Source organism: Buteo buteo, chromosome 2 (genome assembly GCF_964188355.1).
Source record: "Buteo buteo chromosome 2, bButBut1.hap1.1, whole genome shotgun sequence".
Taxonomy (NCBI): domain Eukaryota; kingdom Metazoa; phylum Chordata; class Aves; order Accipitriformes; family Accipitridae; genus Buteo; species Buteo buteo.
Genome location: NC_134172.1, coordinates 72,513,175 through 72,535,494, shown reverse-complemented (window position 1 = coordinate 72,535,494; position 22,320 = coordinate 72,513,175). Strand labels below are relative to the sequence as shown.

The window sequence follows — 22,320 nt, the reverse complement described above, 5'->3', positions numbered from 1 at the left end:
GCCATGTCCTGGTGGGGGGGACATGTGAGGAACCCTGCCTGTGGCAGCTCTGTGGCTGGGTGGGCAGGAGCCTGCTCCCACCCTCCTGCCATGCAGTGCATCCACAGCTCCTGCTGGGTCCCCCCTTGGGGTGCAGAAGGACGGGCAAGGGTCAGCTTCCCACAGAAATCAATAAAAAGCAGAAGGAGATCCCAGTGTTTCCTCTCTGGGACTTTTCTGGGTGAAGCACCCCTGTGTGGAGTGGTCACGGCTGACGGGCTGTTTGCATGCAGCAGCTGAACCATCAGGAAGATGATGGAGCTGGTCTGAGCAGGACTGGGACTTGCAGGGAGAACTGTCCTTCCCTGACCGCTCAGGATTCTTCCCTTTACATGCAGAGATGAGGATCAGGGGGTTTAAGTGTGGAGAATTGAACACTCAAGCTGTTCTAATACAATGCATCAGGCTGCCAGTGTGTATGATGTTCCTGAAATCTGTACTGTCTGACAGGTACAGAACCAGAGAAACTCTCCTCCAGGTAACAGGCGGATGTGGCCTCTTGCTTTCCTCTTTACAAACCGCTTGTTCTTAGATTCCACTGGCAAGAGGAAACTTGTTTTTAGAGTCCATGAGCAGTGATGGTCCTTTATATGCGAGTTCAGAAATGCTTCATTATTAAGCTTTCATTTGCTGTTAGAGGTATTGAAAATTTCAGATTGATCCAATGTATTTAACAAACTTGTAAAAAAAATTGTGGAAAAACTGGACTGTAAAAATTTTAAGTTGAAAACATAATCTTCTGAAATGGAAAAATATAGGTGTTTAAAGGCTACTTCTTTCCCCTTTTTTCCTCTTCTGTTAGTACCAACACTTGCAATAGTTTCAACAGAAGCAGAAGTGAGACAATTTGTATTAAGCTGCCTTCTATCTTCTCATGTTTCAGTGGCTTACAGGCATGTTACTGACTGCATAACTGGGAACTCCCACAGTAAATATCCTTACACATTGTTATGACTATAAGAACTAAAGGTTTTCTTGCAATGCCTGTGATAAAATTTAATTAACACATAAGAAATAAAACCCTGAAAAAGAAATGGTCTTTCCATGCAACGATTAGGTAGCCAAAATTACTATTGGCATCAACATTTTTGTTTTCTATCCTATTTTCTACCTTTTTTGTTGCATTCAATTTTTTATATAGCCTGGTCCTAAAATGAAGTCAGTCTTTCCAGAAAGCTTGGTGAGTACATGGGGGATACACATCACTCCCCAGTTATAGCTCAATAATTCTGGAAATTGTCAACCAGGGCTAAGGTATTCCAAGATATCCAGATACAGTAGTTATCAAATTGTGCTGTTTCAGTGAGACTTGTAGCTCTTTCAGCAACTTCTGAAAAATCCAGTTGTTCAGTCCCGTTTGCATACTTGACTTTATCAAGTGCACCCATGTGCTTCTATAACAGGTGCAGGTGTACTGTAATTTGGAAACAAATATGCTGTTTGGGTTTGGTTTGCTATCACACCTGTGAGGGTAAACAAATCCAGATGACTAGCAGGATATGTGAACTCCATTATATAGAGGTTAAATGGGAGTTGTTTTTTTTACAAAGAACTCCTTTATGCTCACTGTCTTCCCGATACAAAGAATGACATTTTCACTATATTCAAGGAAAAAATGTTAAAAAGGTTAATTTATTAACTGTCATATAGAAAAGCTGCAGATTTTTTTAGCTGATCTGTATCATGAAATAATGGTCACTTTTCCCTTGAGAAATAACTTCTGTCCAAGTGGTGAAGATGTGTTCTTGAGTGAGGCTTTCCCCTTTGTGCAGTCTGAGCCTCTCGTGAGTGCTGTGGGGCTTTCGCGTGGTTTGGCTGGTGCTGGGACCTCTGTGCCTTGGAGCCCTGGTCGTGCTTTCATTTTGGCTCCTCACGCACCCCCTTTGCAGGGAGGAGCTGTGTTTTATCACACGAGGGCTCGTACATTCCCAGTGTCTCTTAGCAGAGCTCTGCCACGGCGAAGAGGACAGACGAGCTTTCTCATAAATCTAAGACAGCCACAGCCTGCTTCTGCTTTGCAAAGCGCGGCAGCACGCTCCCTCCTGCTGAAACGCAGAGGTGTGTGGCATCAGCAAAGCTGAACTCAGTGGTTTTTGTAGCAACGTGCTGTCATCAGCGATGCCGCTGGCTCTAATCAGCTGGCTAAAGACAGGTATGCTTTCAGCAGCCTGGGCACACCCTTAACAATTATCATTTCATCTGTGTAAACACAGGAGTTCAATATGAGTTGAGTCATATTTCCTTGGATTAATTGATCCTTTGTGAGTTTATACTAACCGACGTGGCATTCAGATCTGATCTGCCCCAGACCACCTATTTGAGCCTTCTGTAGCAGATCCTGACTTGTTCCCGCATCACTGTAAGTTTGGGAATACTAAGAATGGTACAGAGTACTGCAGGGAAAAATGGCCAATTTTGATGCAGCTGGCCACAGCCTCTTCCTAGTACAAAGCACTTTATAGGAAGCATGTAACTGCACCGAATGAAACGTTTTTGAGACCAAGATCTCAACTTCACATGCTGGTATGTGTTACATTCTGCACTCTGGACCTTTCCTCCCACCCTGTCAGTTGTGGTCAACCACAGTGCTTGATACTTCACACTGTAAATACTGTAGGCTGATTGTTCCTTTGGAGTTTGGGTCTCTTCATGCTTCCATAGGTCCTGGAAATTTTCATCAACTCATTTTAAAGCTTTTTACTGGTCGAAAGCTTTTATTTTTTGCCTTGTTCAAGTGTAAAAGAAAACAGAATGAAGCTTGCAAAGGGACAAGTTAATTACTTGAAGGGTGAACACTTGAGTCATTTGTCACTGAAATATCTTTTTAAATTTGTATTTCTTCACTGGCCTGTTTCTTAATTAAATTGAGAAATAAATTGCCAAAGGGAGATCAGAATGAAGTCCAGGATACTAGCAAGTAGTAAGTAAAAAAAAATACTACGTCCTCCTTTGTACTAGGTAATCAAAGGCATCTTACTGCTTTAAAACCTGACACTGTGAGACACTGAAGAGTGAAGAATGCTACCCCATATTATTTGTGATTAGTCATATGTTGTAGGCATATGTACCGTGCAGTTACTGCAGAACAGACTCTTGTGTTAACTTGTTTGTAAGTTGAAGCTCAGTTAAGCAACCTTAGATACTTCTGGGTTTGTCTCCCCTCCTTTTTTTATTACTGAAAAGATGAAAACAGTGGGGAAGGAAGGGGGAAAAAAAAAAAAAAAAAACAACAAAAAAACAAACCAACAAACCCTCTTGTTCATAATGTGAGAACTTAAGCTTTTTTCCTGCACTGATAAATCCAGAGGCTTGCGTAGAAGACTGGGGGTAGGGGGAGGACAACGGTGATTGAAAAGTGAAGTTTTGAAAAGGTGCTTGAGTTATGATTTAAAAAATATTTTTTCCAATGCTGTGAAAAGTTAAATGGAACACTTTAGCAAATGTTACTTAATTTTTTCCAAGACTTTTCTACAAGTCATGTATTTGAACCGGCCCACCTCTACCCTGTGCAGGGTAATTTAGTCTGCATTGAGGTGCAGGTAGTCTGCTACCACTTTTGAAAAACAGCCTGATAATGCTTTTTTTTTTTTTCCCATGTAGACATCTATCAATATTTCTTTATTTTATAGCCCTTTGTAGTGGATTTTTTGATGTGCCACCTAGTTTTTTAGAGATCCACTCCCTAACACCAGTGGGCAATGATTTCCAAAACTGCATCTTGCAGATATTTAGAATGGAATGAAAAGGAAGCAGTGCTTATTCAACACTTTTAGTATCAGTCTATCATTACTATTTTTCTGATACTTTCATTTCTAACTAAATTCACGAACATTAGTGAAAACTTGAAATATTTTATGTAGCATATATCATTAATATTTATACTGCCCTTTTCCTAAATAATGCATTATGCAAAACATTTTAAAGTCCCTACAATACTGCAATAAAAAAAGGAAGGTATTTTCAAAGATTTATATATCTGCCTATTAAAATTATAAATCCCAAATTCAGTTTGTTACTTGAATTTAAAATACAGAAGTCTCAGTCTTTGGGGGATTTGGGTCTCAATTTAATGAAGATTTTAGGGGGCAAATTGTGGTTTAATTTTGAGTCAACTTGATTTCCCTAGCTTTCATATTTATTTCACTACTCATGTGAAAGAAAGACTAAGGAGAACTGAGTGATAACTCAGAAGAAAACAGTTTGTTGTCCAGGGCAAAAAGGAAATGTTTGGTTTTAATACTACATGTATGAGTGTTTTAATGTCTTTCATGAACCAAATAAGAACTTTGCAATAAGTACTGAACTTCAAATGCTGTTGTACAAAAGGGATCGAAAGCGGAAAAAGGCCATGGTGGGCAACCTGCTCCGAAGACAGCGGCAGAATCCCAAACTAAAGGAGCCAAGAAAAAGAAGGCAGAGAGTCCCAAGCTAGGACACAGTACATTTAGTAAACTCTTTAGGCATAAGGTCTGTACGAAACTCTAGCAAGAGCAGAACCCTGAGCAGTAACAGATGGCTCCTGTCAGAGTGAACTTAATTGGTAACTGAAATCAGCATCTGGCCAGCTGTGCAGTGCTCTGAAAACTACTGGTGTGAGCCTTTGTGCCATGCATTATGAAAACAATCTTCATGTGCAATGTTTCTCTTGTTATACCATCTGTGAATTCAGGATTCTGAAAATGCCTCTAACCTTCCCCACTATGTGCTTCCCAGTTACTAACACTGACTTGGCCACTAAACTTCCCTGGCCACTTAAAATAAAAGGTACGGACAAGCAATGAATTATGCAGATATGAACAGTGCCTGCAGTTGTAGGACGTGTTTAAGAGCTCAGGCCAACTACAGTTAAGGCTTTATGATCCACGTTGCCTTAATATGCACTGTCATGTGGTTAAAATTGGTGGTTTGGTGAAGTGGGTCATCTGATATGGCACAGAGAGGGTTGGAACATGGAATTTCCTTCAGAAATAGTTACTTTTTACTGAACACAGAAAAGAAGCAAATGTTGATTGAATTCTAAGTGTAGTTTGGAGGGGAAAAAGTCTGGTTTTCAAGGATACTTTAAAGTTGTTCAAAATGCATACTTTTTGTGCAAATGGTTGTTTCAGAGGGGATTATCTTTTATCTTAAAAAAAAAAATCACTGACAACTTTTCATCTCAAAGTCCATATTTGGGCATTACTGCATTCTCTGAAGATAATCTGCCATGATGTTCTGTGGCAGGGAAGCAGAGAATTTTAGCTTTTTAGCCCAAAGAATGCAGAAGCAGAGACCCTTCCACTGGGGGAGGAAAGTAATTAAATATTAATGCTCACTCAAAACACCCACATGGAATTTCTGGTGAGTAGGGGGCTTTATAATCAAGGGCACAAGGCAAAGGGAGGTCTTTAAGATATTTTTAAAACAAAAACATTCTTTCCACTATCTCATTTTTGAGATAAAACTGTCATCTGCGTATTACTGAAGGAATAATAATCTTCCCAATGGCTTTAAGTTTACAGTTTTTGCCAACAGCTTAAAGTTAAGATGTCATCTAGTATATACTACCTTGATAGCTAATAGTTTTGATATTTAATACAATTAAAATATGAATTACTTATTCATAAGGAATTAGGGCTTCCTGGTAAAAAAACATAGCTAGCATTTTTTAAGGTGCTAAGCCTCTTCTCTAACAATTCAAAATCTTGCAATGAGTTGCGAGAGATGATTGGTTTTGATTAGGCTATTTTATAGAATTTTAAAGACTTTTGCTCTGGAATGTAAGCAGTTATCTTGAAGAAACACAACAGCACTAAATTTTTACAGCAATAAAATGTCTTATAAAATGTCATTATTTTTCAAACAGTTTTTTTCTTGCTTCTAAGTTTATTTTCACAGCTTTCTTTCCACATACAAAATACAGAAGCAATAACTGAGGTATCACTTATGACATATTAAGAAAAAAAGAGGTGGATTAAAATGGTGCCAACAGTTTGTTTGTAAGGCTGATTGAAAGTGGAAATTCAAATCAGAGCACTGATGTGACAGGCAAGCCCTGAAGTCATCACCTCTAGTAAAAAAAAAAAAGTTCGGTTTATCTCATTTCATTTGAAATACCTTAGCGTGATGTGTCAGCTGGATGAATAGGTAATGAATTCCTTTATTTGAAATTATCATTTTAATATATGTATTTATATTTAATTTTAAGCACTTCACTGTCTCCTCTGAAAGTTCTTTCTCTGCAAGTCTTCCAAAATTCACTTCTCTGTACCTTGGTTTTTGTTGTCCTGTCTTTACATGAATACTAACTTTAAGGCACCTTGTGAATGTTGTTCTCAAATAGCAACATGCATGCTAATATAAATCCATAACATAGGCTGATGCGATGTGATTTAGCCATTTGACATCAAAGACTGAGTTTGGATGGCATTTAGCAGTTGGGTCCCTGTCTGTCCTTTTATTCCCATTCATGTGTATTTGCCTTGCATTGCATGCCAGTTTTGCAGTATAACTGTACTGATTTATGGAATTTTTACTTGGAAGAGAAGGGTTAATCACTTATTTTCAGCTTTAGTACTGAAGCCAGCTTGTGACATTACACTACTACTTACCACTTGCTCTGGGTCTTGTTTGTTAGAGCTAACCACAAAAAGAAGTTCTTGGCTCCTGCAAAATACCTCTCACTTATTCTTTCAAGAAATCTGCAAAGCTTGTGGTGGGCTGCCTAAACCCAGGGGTGCTGGGCTCACATTTACCTGCGTTTGTATCTTGCTGCTCCTCTTTGTACAGCTCAGATACTCATCTTCAGTGCAAGCTATGCTGGATGTTAGGGTCAATAGATACTGGTATATATCACTGGCCAGGAAGGAGTTTAACAAACTGGATCCCTCCTGGCTTTGTGTATTTTGATGAAACCAGGAGACCCATTACTGTAAGTGATTTTTTTTTTTATTTTTTTTTTACAAAAGAGTAAATCCCACCTAATGCACCAAAGTGTGAGTGGATGGACTAAACCAACCTCCAGCACCTGCACAGCTTCTCCTTGTAGAGCTGCAACTCCTGTTTCTAAGTTATAAAGCCACTGGTGTTCTGTGCCCTTCATTTCCAGGCAGTCATCTGCCTATGTTTTGTATCCCAGAAAGCAAAGCTTCCTGCTTTGGAGGTGATTTTAGCACGTCCCTGACTGGTATGCAACTGCCCCAGTGGAAAAGACCCAGCTCTGGCTTGTAAGTGTGCACTGGAAGGTACACATGCAGACCCAGCTCAGAAAAATCTCTGCTAATATCTTAAACCCCTGTGTAATGTCTTACCTGAAGAAACTGGGAATGCATATGTAAATACACATATTTTTAAAGAACAAGTTGAGGACTGCAAGCACAGCAGCATGAGCACAAAGCAATTCAACACAGGGCTGCAGTGCTGCTGCAGGTAGAAGGATGCGAGCTGGCAGTCCCTTCAGGCAGCCTCGCCTCTGCCAGAGATCAGTTTCCATGGTTGCAGGAGCCAGGACTTTCACAAACATTCACTAAAAATAAAATAATTTGTGACACAGACAATTCCTGAACTGTGTAACTGTGAGCACTGACATTGCCGGAGACAGACTTGTCTTTGTGTTTTGTTTCCCTTCAGGCTGCAAAAGAGACCCAACAGACAACTAATACCAAAGTGAGTAGGATGATTCAAGTTATCTGTATGAATAATGCAGTCAAAGGGTAATTATTCTTGCTGTCATTTTCAGTCTCAAAGAGTGGTTTAATTTCTTTATCAATTAATCACCTCTGTTATGAAGGGTGGGTTTCTATGTAATTTGCTTCCTCTATTCAAGACATTACTTAATTTGAAAGGACTGGCGTGCAACTCATATGCTGCACCTTGCGTGTCCTGGGCAGTGGCGGTCCGCTGTGCACTTACCTCTTGTACCAGGGGATGCCTGAACGTTCAGCGAGTATCTCGTCCTTCACAAGTTTCCAATAGCTTTATGTGTTCGTGTTTCTTTCTAGAGCACTGAACAGCAGCCTGTTACCTCTGTAAAATCAGACAAAAATGTCCCTTCCTCTCAAGAGCCGCAGACAACTAAGCAGAATACAAAAGTCCCCGAGCCTGCAGCCCAACAGCAGGCAGCGGCCAGTGAAGCCCCCAAAGAAGTGACGAAGGAGAAAGCATCATCCACTCCTATGCCACTGAGCAAGCTTTTTTGGAAAAAGGTATGTCTGGATTTTCGAGCTGGCCCATCCCACAGCTCCATTTTCACACAGCATCTAAAGTTATTGCTAAGCATAGAGTTACAGTAAAGCAGTCAAATCTCCAAAGTTGAGCATATCCCATGCGCTAAATGCACAAGGAGCATGAAGGATATACACACACGTACAAATGCATATATGAGCTTTGGGCAATCACATATGCATGTGGCTAATAATGGCAGTTAGACTCCTGCAGAAGAATCTTATAGAACATAGTCTTTTAAACTTGTCTGTATTAAGTGATATTATGGAAGAAGGAACATTGTCTGTCAATTCAATGCATTTGTTAAAGATCCCACAGAGATTATAGCATTCTCTATGAAATTATATCATTAATAGAGACATAGCTATAAAAAAAACATTTTGTTTTTGAGAACTGTTTGCTTTAGTTCTAAATGTCTGAAAACCTGGAATCTGGTGGGTCTATTCTTACTCAATAGAAAAAGTTGCATACCAGAGTGGATCAGTCATTAAGTTTGGGGATTGAGGTCGATTGCTTGGGAAGACACATTTTTCCTTTGTTAAATAATGGTTTTAACTAAAATTAGGACTAACTTTGAAAACATAGTTCCTGTTTCCACGGTCCTTATGGTTTATAAGCTGAAGGCTTATTCTTTTCTCGTTCTGTTTAAGAGAAGAGCTCTATTAAACTTTACTGAATCACTGTATGTTGAATAACTGCTTTCCTGGGCTTCCGTTCAAGTTCAAATCCCAGAAATTAACTGCTTCCAAACACACAGATGCTGCCTGAGCAGCTAGCCCTGCAGCTTCTTTAGCTGTATTTTCCCTACTGGGCAGTGATACTGGAGATAGAGTTTGGGTATGTTACCTACACCAAAAAAAAGGTGTTTAGATATTTACAGAGTAAACATGCTTAAAAACAAGCTAAGCTTGAAACAAGCTTGTTACTTGGGACTTAATTTCCTGTGGAACTGGGCAAATCAGGTACTTAGATGAGAGGAAAGTTGTGAAGAAGAGGCAGAGGGAGGTATTTTTTTATATAGTTATTACTGCTACAGAAACCTTCTCTGAGTAGTCTGGCTTATTTGAAAACAGAGATGGGAAGCAAGATGTATACTGAACATGAAGATGAAATAAGAAAAAAAGCCGCCTAGCAGATGATCGTATGCAGTTTCAGTGTAAAACTGAGTAATAAATCTTAAGTTCAGTAATTTCATAATGAAGTAACAAGGTCTTTTGTGTTTGAAAAGGAAAAAGCATGTAAGAAAGGAACATTTTTCTCACAGAAAAATAGTGGAAATCACTTCTGTGGAAGAGAAACTGGTGGTGATGGTTGGTTTAAAAAAAATCTGATAAGGTTTTGGTAAGACTTCAAAACCTTGTTTTGAAAGATTAACCCAAACTAATGTAGTTATAGATATTTTACTGCTCGCATAATGTAGGTTCTGCCCCCAGTGAACACCAGGTCCCCATATCTCATAGCTAGACTTAACTAGGTCTAGGTACATACCCTGTGTTTCTTTAACCTTACAATAATCTTCATGTGAAGTCCTGTGTTCTCAAACATCTCAGGGGTATAAATCTTTTACCAAAATTGTCTTTTACTTCTGTTTGTTCATAATGCTGGGTTTAACTTATTCTACATCATCATTAGCTGCTTATGTCAGTGAATGGAAAGTGCTGTAGAGAACTTCCTACAACTCTGAGCAGGTTTTGGTTCCTACAGAAAATCTTAAGGGCTAGTTAAATCATTTATGCAAATGCACAGAACTACAATAGTGTGTGAAATCTGAACTTTGTAAAATGAGCCCATTTCTGCTTATTTAGATCTTCTTGGGTCTGGAATTGTGCTGAGACCAATTGTTTTTGCAGGTTTTCTGGAGTAAATTTCTGCAGCAGAGGACTAAATTTGGTCCTAAGAATTAAAAAAAAAAAAAAAACAAAAAAAAAAAACAAAAAAAAAAAACAAAAACAAAAAAAACAAAACAAAAAAAAAAAAAACAAAAAAAAAAAAACAAACCCTGCATGCTTCAGCATTGAATCCTTACCTATAAAAGGCTGATGTTGCTTTACTGGATTTTCTTGACAGAGAATATTATATTTCTTTTGATGAAAGACCCTGGTGACCCAGTCAGCTTGAAGCTAAAAAAAATGAGGATAGATGTAAAAAAAAAAAAAAAAAAAAAAAAAAATCCTTAGACTACAGGTTAGCCTCAAACTCAGCTTGGTTTGAAGATTCTGTCTTTTTTTTCTGCAGTGATTTTATCTTTCTGGCACACTTAATGTACTGTCCTTTTGCTAGGATAGAGAATTGAAGCTAGCAACTGTTCCAAACAGGTGTGTAATTCAGAGTCATGTGTAGTTTTTCTTTTGAACTAACAAATAGCAACCACAACACTCAATAGATCCAGGATTCAGATCTAGCTTCTCTCTTTCCAGGCAGTCTCTTAAATATCTATCTTCCGACGAGCTTTCACTTCAAAGTAAAGCTAATGAAGTGCCTGTCAACACATTGCAGTTAATGTTGCTGCTCTGACTACAGATGAATAAATATGTAAAAGCAAAAAGAAAAAAATCCTTATTCAAGTTCTCAGATAGAAACCACTTTGACTATATTTGCCCCATTTCCTGATCAGTCTGCGGAAGGATTTTCATAACTTACTCAAATGTTTGTCATGCTAGCGTGGTTTTTTTGTTTGTTTGGGTTTTTTTTGCAAATACTAAGGAATAGTAATAGAAAATTACAGTTAGTAATTTCACATATTTGTGTTGGAAACCTGGTTTCAAGACCTTGTAGATCTCCGATCGGGGCAGAGAAACATGATGCTTCACTTATATCTGACTAAAGCATGCCAGTAAGTGATGGAGGAAAGTTATTGAGGGACTACTTAGACTGCTCTGTGAATTATCTTTAAAAGCAGATATACTTTTTAAAAACTAGAATTTTAAGCTGTTGCAATTCTGTTGCCATACAAACGCAGAAAAATCGTGCCCTTTTTACCGAGGTGTATTTATGCACTATAATACAGACAGCAAACTGGTTAGATATTAAGTGAAGCAGAATAACACCTTTTATTGCTGAGCCTGCAACCATACTCTGCCGTAGGAAAGCAAAGGTAAATATTTGGGTGGAGTGTGTGAGATTAAGTTACCCGGGATTTACTGAGTTCCTGCAGTAGTTTACCTGCTCCCATCCTGGAATATACCACCTATCAGGCAGGAGAGAAGGAGATTCTGGCCTTTTTTTGCTGGGCAAATGGATGAAGGAACTGGAAAGAGAATTGCCCCTGCCTGAGGGAGTGAGGAGGGCAATAAGCGATGGGCTTTTGGGGGCCATTTCACAACCTGACTACTGGTATAGCTGCGTCCTTACAGCAGAGAGGGGCCTTTATCTCCTCAACCCAGCAAATAAAACCAATAGGACTTGTGAGTCAGATCCACACTCCTGGCCTGTTTACAGCCCAGTGTGGTTTAACCATAAGCTGATGGTGGTTAGTACTAATTGGTTAATAGTCTGAGCTGTTATAGCTCAAGATCTGCTGAGCGGCACCTTCAGGCAGCAGCTGCAGGTCACGGGGGGCGTCAGGGTGGAGGTCCAAGAGCGTGTTGGTGGCTAAAGCTGAGCTACCTTAACTGCAGCAACCTCTGTCGTCTTTGCATTGGCAAAGGAGGGCAGGAAGGTGGATTAAAGTCTCTCTAATCCTCCCTGCTTCCCGCCCGTGAGCCTGCGAGTGAGCGGCAGGAACAGATCTCAAGCATGACTGCTTTTAAGTGGAAATTTCTTGACCAAAAGGTCATCTTTCATATGTATTGTTAAGATAAAAGAAAAGCTGCTTCATAAAGAAGGTATGACCCAGGAAAAACAGAAAACCTGTTCCTTGAGTCTAATGAAATGCAGTGGAGAGTGCCAGTTCAGACTCTAGCACAAGATCAAAGCAGGGTACAGTGTTTACCTCAACTTTGAGGAAAGATGCAGCAAGCAAAAGGAAAACTCCTATCAAAGTTACCGAGGTCACAGAATAAGTAAGATTCTCATAAGGCAACAATTTGTATGGTCGCGAACCTAGATAAGAAAACCACCGTTTTTTAGTGACGGTTCCCCAAAACAATAGGAGGGTTTGTAAGAACCAGAAGACGGCTCAACGAGCAGACAAAACTTCCCACCACAACTGTTTTAAGTAAGCTTATTACTAAAACAGAATTAGGGACGGGGTCATTTAAGAAGTGGAAGAATGCTTCCCAAACATAGTGAAATAAAGAGTCTAGTAAAATACTCTTATAAAACACAACTTGTGAAGATAAAATATTATTTTGAAAAAGAAAACAAAGGTAGTTCTGTAATAGGAAGAACAAAGGATGGTGCTCATCTTACTTCAAATAAGTGTATCTTGAAATGTTTTCTAAGCTTGGCAGAGTGCCTTTAAAAAAAGAAAAATAAATAACCCAACAGCACTTCTCTCTCTGTGGTGCATAACAAAAATAGCTGCTGACTTAGGTTGAATTTATTACGATTTGTGTCTAAGGAAACCAGAGGCAGAATTTGGACCCATGAATTCAGCAACCTCAGTTGCTGCAATTTATAGGTATAAGGAGAGAACTTCTATGAGAGCATTTATGCATCAAAGCATCATGAAGCTCGTAGAGCTGGGCTGTTTGCAAATTATTCTTCTATACAAATTGCAGTTTTTTCCCAAAACTAGCCACAAAACTTGATATAACTTTTGGGTTTCCCCCAGGTGAAGTAAAGAAACTGAACCCCTTGCTCTAGAGAACAGTTTAGGTTAATGTAACATCATTCAAAGTTCATTGATTTCATCTTTGTCAGGCTCTTCCTATTACACTTTCAATTCCTGCCAGAAACACCTTGGTGATTCTCTTGAATGCACAAATGGAAATTTTTCTTCTAGCTTCTTAGGGGAAACAGGAACAAAAATGAAAAACTGTTCTTAAAAGTATGTCAGAAAACCTTCTTTGCTGCAAGGGGTTTTCCCATCTACTGTGAGACTATGCATAGGCATCCTCTGCCTCTCTGAAGTATGCAATATATCACAGTCATGTGTCATCAGTCTCCAAGAATCTGCCACCTTGGTCAGTCTTGTTTGAGAAGAAGATTTTGTGATGTCTCTAGAGTTTCCTTTTGTTCCAGTGTGTCTAAATACCCTGATCTGATTGCACAGAAGTTGTGGAACTCCAGCCTTGGAGATACTAAAAGCTCGACTTGACAAGTTCCTCAGCAACTCTGAGCAGGAGGCTGGACTAGGTCTCCAGAGATATCTTTGAGATTACAAAATCATGAAAGAATATTCAACATTAGTTACTTCAGTCTTACAGAGGGAGGTGGATATACAAGAAGGATTCTTGGAGATGATTACAAGAAATTTATCATAAAACTTTTAATAGCAGGCTTAAGATCTCAAACAAGATAACCTGTAACTTCTGCAACAACTTTATGCCTAATAGTACCATATGTACATTAGATATCTAAGTTTAAAAAAAAAAAGTAAAAATAAGCTATTCTAAAACAGGACTTAAACTTTCCTAAAGCCTCCTATGGCTTCCATCAAGAAATGTACAAAAAGTCACTGATTACTTTAAACAAATCCGTCTCTCTGAATAGTTGACTATCACTTAGCTCTTTTCTTTATTTAAATAGACAGTGCTTTTCAGAGTTTAGGCATTTTGCCCCAGGATGCATTTGTTATCGGTAGTGACACTAACGCCTTTGCATAGACATAGCTTGAGAGACAAAACTCATTTGGGTTGCAGCTGTAGCAGCGTAGCAGTAATATGATCCCAAACTGTAATCTTTGAATGATGAGCTCCCAGAAGCTAGGTTGCTGCTTTATTGAGCCACTGTTTCAACTCCTGCAATGAATCATTTCCTTCAAGCAAATAGATGGCGAATTGATTAGATGTATGTGTGAATAGGCAGAAATATAGATGAAAATTATTATAGATTGATTATCTCAAAAATGTTCATAAATATAAATTAAATCTACAATTCCATGGGGAAGCTGGCTGTGCTGCAGTCATCTCAGGCAGCAGGGGACAAGGAATATTCATTCTCTCGTCATTCTTCTCCTTTCCCCTACCCCATCCCAAAAACATTTTTTTCTTCCACAAAAGAGGAGTAAAGAACAAAGTGAAATCTCTCATGCTGCTGTAGAACTCCATGGTGTGTCCATATCTTCTATGTGGGGTCCCCTTCAACTCAAAAAGAATATGATAGAGCTAAAAGGTATAATACTGAGAGAAAAAAATGCATAAATATATTGAATGGCTTCTGTATGAAGAACTACATAAATTAGGATATTTTTTTTTTGGCTCAGAAAGGAGTTAGCAGAAAGGAAGATGACAGCAGCATACAGAATGACTACTGTAACATAAAAGGTGAACAGGAAAGAGCAGTCATTGCTCAAAATAAAAGCAGTAGAGTATCAGATCATTTTATTTGGTGACAAACAAAAATGAAGTGCTTTAAAAAAAAAGCATACTTAAGCTGTAGAATCCTTTGCCGCAGGATGCTGTTGGATGTCAGAAATTTATATTTACTCAGAAAATGTTCAGCTAAATTTCTGTAGGAAAAAATTCATCAACTAAAGATACTACTTGGGAATCACCAAGTTGAAGACAATTGGAGAAGTAGACAAGGACAGTAGTACTGTAAGCTGCTGCTGGAGGAGGCAGCCATTTTTCACTGCTCCCAGAGTCAGGATCTGGGGCTGGGGTGAATCTTTGGTATTATCTTTTAAACTGTTTTCATGTTCATGTGGCTAAAATTTGGTCAAAATGACTGTGAGTATAAATTACATGTGTGTTCTTGTAAGTACATGTAAAAACTGTGAAATATCATTGAGATTTATTTACAGCAGTTGTTTCCTATGGTAACCATAGTAAGACATTTCAGCTCTAACTGTGCTGTATTTTTAAGCAGCAGCATGTGTTAAAATGCCAATACCTAGGGTAACTGCTTCTGTTTGATTCAATATTGAAGTTACACTACTGAGGGTGTACCTTATCCTGCTTTTATAATGTTCTGCACCTTTCTGCAATAGGCTGCAAAATGATCAAGGCCTTGCTCCAGGTCAAATTACCTGGTTATTAGCATAATAGCTTCTTTTTATGGTAGAAGGGAAGATACTTCTTTACACAGTTACAGTGGGATGGGAATTAATTAGTGGTTCTTGAGGGCACAGAAGAATGTTATTTACCAGGGCATTTATAGAAGGCAGAATAGTCAGCTAAGGAAATGCATGTTCAGTCTCCTGCCCAGCTGTGCCTCCACCTCCTACAGCAGAAATGTGCCTCCTGCTCACGTATTCTGCTCTGCACAGGTCTTGTTCAGTTAAACACATTGAGCATTCCCAGGATAGCCTTGAGAAGGCTGTGGAATGAGACGTGCAGGAGATTAACCAATAAATCTTATAGGGATCCATATTTCAGAGGAATTTGCCAACCGCATGCCCCTGGTTGAAGTACTGTTATAACAGGAGGAACTTTCCAGTAATTCACAAAAGCTCAGTGGGACCCAAAATCCTTCTATAGAGGCAACATTGCTGAGTACCCAGCAGCTTTTCTTGAACTCAAATGAGGGTCAACGCTATCAAAGAGGGTGACTGTGACCTATGGGATTGGGTGAAGTAATAGATGAGCTACTTAACTACCTTGTACCTCAGAAAGTCATTTATATCTTCACAACTGGGAAGAGGAGCTAGTGTTGCAAATGTGACCAAGCCTGAGAACACTGTGCCTGTGATGTTATACTTTTGTATTTCACTAAGAAGGGTGCTAGAGTTTTAAGAATTAATAATATCCACTGTGTGTTTTAATTAACCCTATTCCTGCTTTTGTGTGCAAACTCTCGGGTACGATCTTTCTTATTTTTACTGGTTTTACCTGAGTGTCGTCTACTTGGGGCACATATTACTGTATGTAATTTCATTTAAATTTCCTTTTAAAATTGTAATCAAAATAAAATTATTGTTTAGGAGATGGTACTGCAATTCAAGAAAGTCTATTTCTTCAATGTAAACAAGTGCTTAAAATCCCACCACCTTATATACTTTTTTTGAATTGGGATGAATCAAATTCCTGAAGAAACCTGTACAGATACAGTGAAGCTGAGAATGCTTTCATGCCACATTAGTTCCTGATGTACCAACTTAGAGCACTGCTGAAGCACTTTGATTGTAACCTCTTTAAAAACAAACAAAAAACCAAACCTCACTTAAGTTTGTTTTCCCCACTTTCTTAATATTTACCCAAAATAACCCCAGAACGCATCAGAAGAAGCAGAGATCGTAAGCAATGAAAAAGCGGACGCATCTTTAGAAGCAGGGGCTCCTGACAAAGGTGAGAGTAAGAGCCCAGAAGCTGCAGAAGTGAAACCTAGAAGAGAAGAGAGTAAAACCCCCAAAGCAAACCTGAGGAAGTTTTTTAAACTGGTAAGCAAGACCCTCAGTTTCACGAGTTGAGCGCGACGTGTTCAGTGCAAGGCTGGGGGTGGGAATTCTTGAAAAAAACCTTTGGAAAAATCAATGTCTGTAAGAGAACAGGAGCGAAGCTATGCCCCTTTCCAGAGGTGGGTGTGTGACCTCGTCCTGTCCCCTTGTCCCCTTGTCCCCTTGTCCCCTTGTCGACCCCAGCGCCGCCCACCCTCCCCCGTGCGCATTTCGCGTTCTGCATCTCCCTCTGGCGGCCGCGCCCGGGAAGCGCCCGGGAAGCGCCCGGGAAGCGCCCGGGAAGCGCCCGGGAAGCGCCCGGGAAGCGCCCGGGAAGCGCCCGGGAAGCGCCCGGGAAGCGCCCGGGAAGCGCCCGGGAAGCGCCCGGGAAGCGCCCGGGAAGCGCCCGGGAAGCGCCCGGGAAGCGCCCGGGGGCTGCTGCAGCTTCCAGGCTCCGCCGGGGCCCTTTGTCCCCCACCGGGGGGGGGCCCAAGGCAGTTCCAGGGGTTTGAGACAGAATTCGGGGTTGCCACCGAGGCAACTTCCACTGGGCGATGCGACACCATCTGCTATTAGCCCACCGTTGTCAAGGCCCGTGCTTGCTTCGGGGAGTCCTGGTTTTAGTAGTGAAATTATTTTTTTTGGCAGCTTACGTAGGTTAGTTGAACCGGTATGTGAAAGGGTGCAATCGCTGCTTTGAAGATGCTATGCATTAGGTGGAAAAAAGAAAGGTACGAAGTAGAATCTAATTCTCCTTCCCAGAAGGAGACTGGAGGGAAGAAGGAAACCGCTGAGGCGATAACGTGGCTGGTATCGGCTTGTGGTTATAGATATGAAGCGATCCTGCTGATTTGTGTACAAATGACAGCCAGACAGTATTCCTCAACAGAGTCTAGAAAAGTCGCCAAGAAAGAAAATAATCCAAGTCTAGAAGGCTTCTCTGATTAAAATTGTAGCAGACCTTTGAGGATTTATATAGCAATTGATCTATTTTGGCAAGGTTTACAAATGCATATGGAAGATTTCTATTTTTAATCATGCTGGTTTATTTTCAGACAGCTACGGGTGGGTGTCAGAGTAGTTTATACATTAGAATGTGAAAAATGTAGTTTCTTATAACACGATGTAATAGACAGCCCAGGTTGTCTGCTCACAGGTATGTGCTGGTACATACAACTGTGAACAGTCACATTGTCAAAGGTTAAAGTTTGTGAGTCAGGCCAAGGAAGGTACACTCAACAACCCAAATCCTGATTATTTTTTATCTCCAAAAGATTGATGATTCTTTTATTTTCAGCTGTTTGTTAGCCTTAGCCCAACCCATGATGAGTGAATTTACTTTTTTTTTTCCTTCAGAGTTACTTTACTACATAGCCACTCTGGTGTATTTAAGAATCCAAGCTAAAATTCCTACTATCAGCCAAGAATTGTGCACCCAACGTGCCTTTAATTCCACATAAGATTTCACAAAACTAGTCCATTTGGAAAAATCTCAACCTTATTCCTTAAATCCAAGGGGACTTGCGGTCATCCTGCATAGAGGCTTGTTACTATGGGAGATGCTAGACATGCAGAAGGTGACTTGGGACGAATGCATATCAAACATTGATGTCTGTGGCAACTGTAACTTCATGTCACCCTACCAAAAAAAATACCACCAATTAAAAAATAAAGCTGTTCCACACCCATCTTAGTCATCATGGAAGAAAACAGAGCTGTATTAAAAGCAGTAGATGTAATGCTGCTCTAATCAGAGCAGGAGTTTGATCCAGATTTTGGCCTAGAAAGACAGAACTAGTATGTAGGCAAACATCTACCCCCATGGGAAACTGAATTGTATTAACTGTGTAACTGGTTTTGCAGCTTTTTGAAACCTTTAGTGTTCATCTGCTTTACTTTTGGCTATCAATTTCCAAACAGATAGTGGATTATTTTAATATATTTATTATCCCTGAAGTACGCCCCAGGCTGTTTCCTCTGAATAACTTTTGGACTACTGGATAGCTGCGAAGCTGTCGTGCACAATTGGAGCTATATAGCTGCCCTACAGCTTCATGCCAACAGGTCAATCAGTATTTCTGATTCCTAAGGTAGACAGAAGGATTTTAAGCTACTACTAAACAACTAGCTTCTGTAAAGCTTTTGAACTAGTGGTGAGTGCTAAAAGTGCATGAAATGTTTAAGACCAACACAGGCTTCATTTTCTCACAAGGAAAAGGGGGGAAAGCTCCAGTGCTGTGGGGCTGAGAGCTGAGCTGAGTACTGTAGAGATGTCCAATAGGGTTCTCTTGCTCAGAATAGCTGTACTGGCAGACTGTGTGCTGGAAGGTATAATTGGTATAATTTCCACTATAAGGAAGGTCCATTTCCACAGTAGTTTTCTCTGGAGGTCTGGCTACCCTACAGCAACAGCTATAAAGTAGAGGAATTCCCAAGCCAGCTTTGCAATAGCTAGCTGGCATCCTGGTAGCAGCATAATTCTGGCACTGTGAAGCTCAGAGAAGAGTAATTTGCGCATTTTGGGGGGCTGCCATTTGCAGCCTCCCCAGTCCTCACGCTAATGTCATTAGTCTGCTGTTCACACTAATGCTAGTTAATTTAAAACTAACTCAGACGTACAAGAGTTTACACTGCAGCCCTGGCCACAGCATGCATGTATGTTTGAGGAGCACAGCAAAGGGCCTTATATCGGACCATCCCCTTGTGGTGTCTACCTGTGTGAGGAACTCAGTCCTTAGCACCTCTTAGCTGAAGCACTGGAGATAAAATGGTTTCTTCATGTGGTTGCATCTGTTCAACCTCTTCCACTTGCAAATCTGGACAAATCTCAGCTAATATATAGATGTACCTTGCGGTGTTCCACCTCCCAGAGGTGGCACTGGGGCAGGAGGCTTCCAGAGGTGTGGGAAATGCCTTGAAGTGGCATCAGAGCCTGTACAAACCATGCCATCCATGTGATGCAGGTCACTGACTCATCCAGTCCTCGAGGAGAACTCCTCCTGCCTTGTTGCAGATGGAGCGGCCGTGAATTCTTGTAAGATAGGATCTTAACAAGTACAGGTACTTACAGTCTCTGAAACAAACCCGTGCTTGTTGGTGAGAAGGAATGTGGCAGGACTTCTTTGATAAAACCCAGACTCCTGTTTACTGATATACTTTGTTGTTTAGTCTCCATTCTGGCAATAGATGGATTATTGCTCTGGCTGCTGAAAGAGGTTGACTTTTAATTTTACATTAATATGATTGTTTACTGGGTTTCTCTTCCACCTGCAGAAGATGACCCCAAGGGTATTCTGATAACATCCACAGTTATGTTACACAGGTCAACCACTCAGGTTCTTAAGAAAAGGAAGCTTATCTTCTTAGGATTCAAGACTGGGACTCAGAAGTTAAGTTTACTTCTACTTAGTCTATTATGAGCCTCAGACAGGCAAGTCACTTATTCTCCATGTGCCTCAGTTTTGACATATTCTGCTCAGAGAGCACGAGCACAGGCCAATAGCAAGTAGACATTTAGATCCATAGCACTATAGTTGCCACTATTGACACAAGGATAGCCATTGTGAGAACTAGGAGTAATTTACTTTGGAAAAGGCAGTGTGTATCTTGAAGTCTGCCTGCTGACTTGCTCAATACAGACATCCCTTCTTTGTGGTCTGTTTGCAATTGCAAAGGTCACAAAAGCCATTGCTGTGGTTAAAATGGGAGAGGGTTAACTAATGCTACAAAAACTATTGGGAAATTATAGAAAGATATAAAGTATTAGTTTAAAGCCCTGTGCTTCAATAAGAGATGAAGAAATACCACTGCTCTTTTATCTAACTAAGCCACACCTACATGAATGTGAAATCCTGTGTTGCCAGTTGAAAGGCACGCCTTATCAATGAAAATCAAATAGCTATCTTATTTACAGGGTAGGATACATCAGACCCAATGCAGATGTTTTGATAGAAATGGCTACACCTGAGCTATTCACCCCAGGTTCCCTTTAAAGGCACTGGTTAGAGGTGAGCAGGTCTGAGAGCCCCTTAGGATCTAAGACATGTCAGATGATGTGAGCCCTAAAAGCTCCTGCTGTTCTCCATAGAATATAAACAAGAAGCAAAGCTAGGTAAGATAAATCCTTTCAAAATGTCTGTTTTGAGGTATTTTGTGGAGATAAGGGTGTAAAATGGCATTTTTAAAACAGAATAAGCAGAATTACCAATTCTAAACTGAGGCTGTAGCCTTTGTCTTCAGCCAGGAAGTTGACTGGAAGCATGGTTGGTTTGAGATAGTGTTGAGTATAGTCTCTGCAAATAAAATATCCTATTTCTGGATTAATGAAGTTGATCCAAGAAGAATATATCTTTCTGGAATAACAAAAAATATTATTTCCAAATTGTCTGCGGTGTCTGTGCTGGCCTACTTCCCCACGTAAATAAACTTTTACATAATAAATAGCATTTGGAATTAAGAATAGGTAATTTATGTTGTCCCAACTTAATTTTCCTTCATTACTCATGAAAATGTAGCAAGTCTATTGCCTGTCCCCACCCTCCTCCATTTAAAGATATACTGATCCACTCTTATTGCCCCAAAAAGCAGAAAACCCTTTCAGTAAGCTTTCAGCAGCAGCAATCCTAAATGACCAAAGGCAAGGATGAAAGGTCAGCAGTGCTCTAGAGAGAAATCCTTGTGATCGTTACGTATATGTTTCACTGAAGGCAAGAGAGAACTTTGTCTAGGCAAAGACCTCAAGGTCTTTACTCTGTTATTTATGTTCTGATAAAAAAAAAAAGATAGATTACTAAAGGTTGGATAAAGCAGGGTGGTTTTTTTGCTGTTTTGTTTTGGTTTGGACTTTTTTTTAGGAAAAAAGGTAACAAAGAGGTTGCTGTTATAGCATAAACTGTTTTTTTTTTTTTCCTGAAGGTATTTAAAGACCTACTGAAATAGAAATGCAAACCAGATCTTATCACAATACATCTTCATACACTCTGGACTGAGTTTCTATCCTGTAATGTTAAGACAGACCACACTGTGCTTCCTCCCCTCCATTTCTGCAATCTCTTACACAGATAAAGAGTCACGAGCACAAACACACAAGAGAGTGCACAGCAGCATGTTCCAGAAAGAGAATTTTTTCCTACAATTTGTGACAAGTAATGAATTGTCATGGAGTGGTTTAGTTTTCTATCATGCTGTTGCTACATAGTGATTTTCTGTGGGTTTATAGGAAAATCAGAGCCTGAAATAGGTCCTTGCAATAACACCATACATAGGATCAAGCTGATACTGTTGTGCTTCAAGTAACAAATCTACAAGCTGCAGAAAACCACAAATCCGCCTGATCTATCTTTAGAACAGAAGTCACATCCTTTCATTGTTTTCATTGAACTTATGCAATGAAAAATGACATTTAAATTTGGGCACTTTGAAATTCCGGAGTTTATTTTATGCTTTACTGCTAAGCTCTGTGGCTTATATGGTACTTAAGAGAATGCCACATTGAACCCTCCAACACACTTTTTAATTAAACATATATATATATTATACCTTTCATTTCTTTTATATTAGTAATTATAACTAAACCTTAATCTAATATTACAAGATTTGTGACAATTTGAGCTAGTTTTGTCAAACAGCTTTTTCTCACTTTTAAATCTAGATAGAAACGG

At 39.8% G+C, this 22,320-nt stretch overlaps 1 protein-coding gene across 1 annotated transcript in view; it reads left to right on the top strand.

Annotated features, from left to right (window-relative positions):
• BCAS1 (brain enriched myelin associated protein 1) overlaps positions 1-22,320 on the top strand; it is a 56,309-nt gene that overhangs the window by 22,826 nt on the left and 11,163 nt on the right. The window contains exons 7-10 of the mRNA XM_075019633.1: positions 4,366-4,506; positions 7,648-7,683; positions 8,019-8,222; positions 16,496-16,663. Coding sequence (XP_074875734.1) covers positions 4,366-4,506; positions 7,648-7,683; positions 8,019-8,222; positions 16,496-16,663 — 549 coding nt within the window. The remainder of the gene's footprint in view (positions 1-4,365; positions 4,507-7,647; positions 7,684-8,018; positions 8,223-16,495; positions 16,664-22,320) is intronic.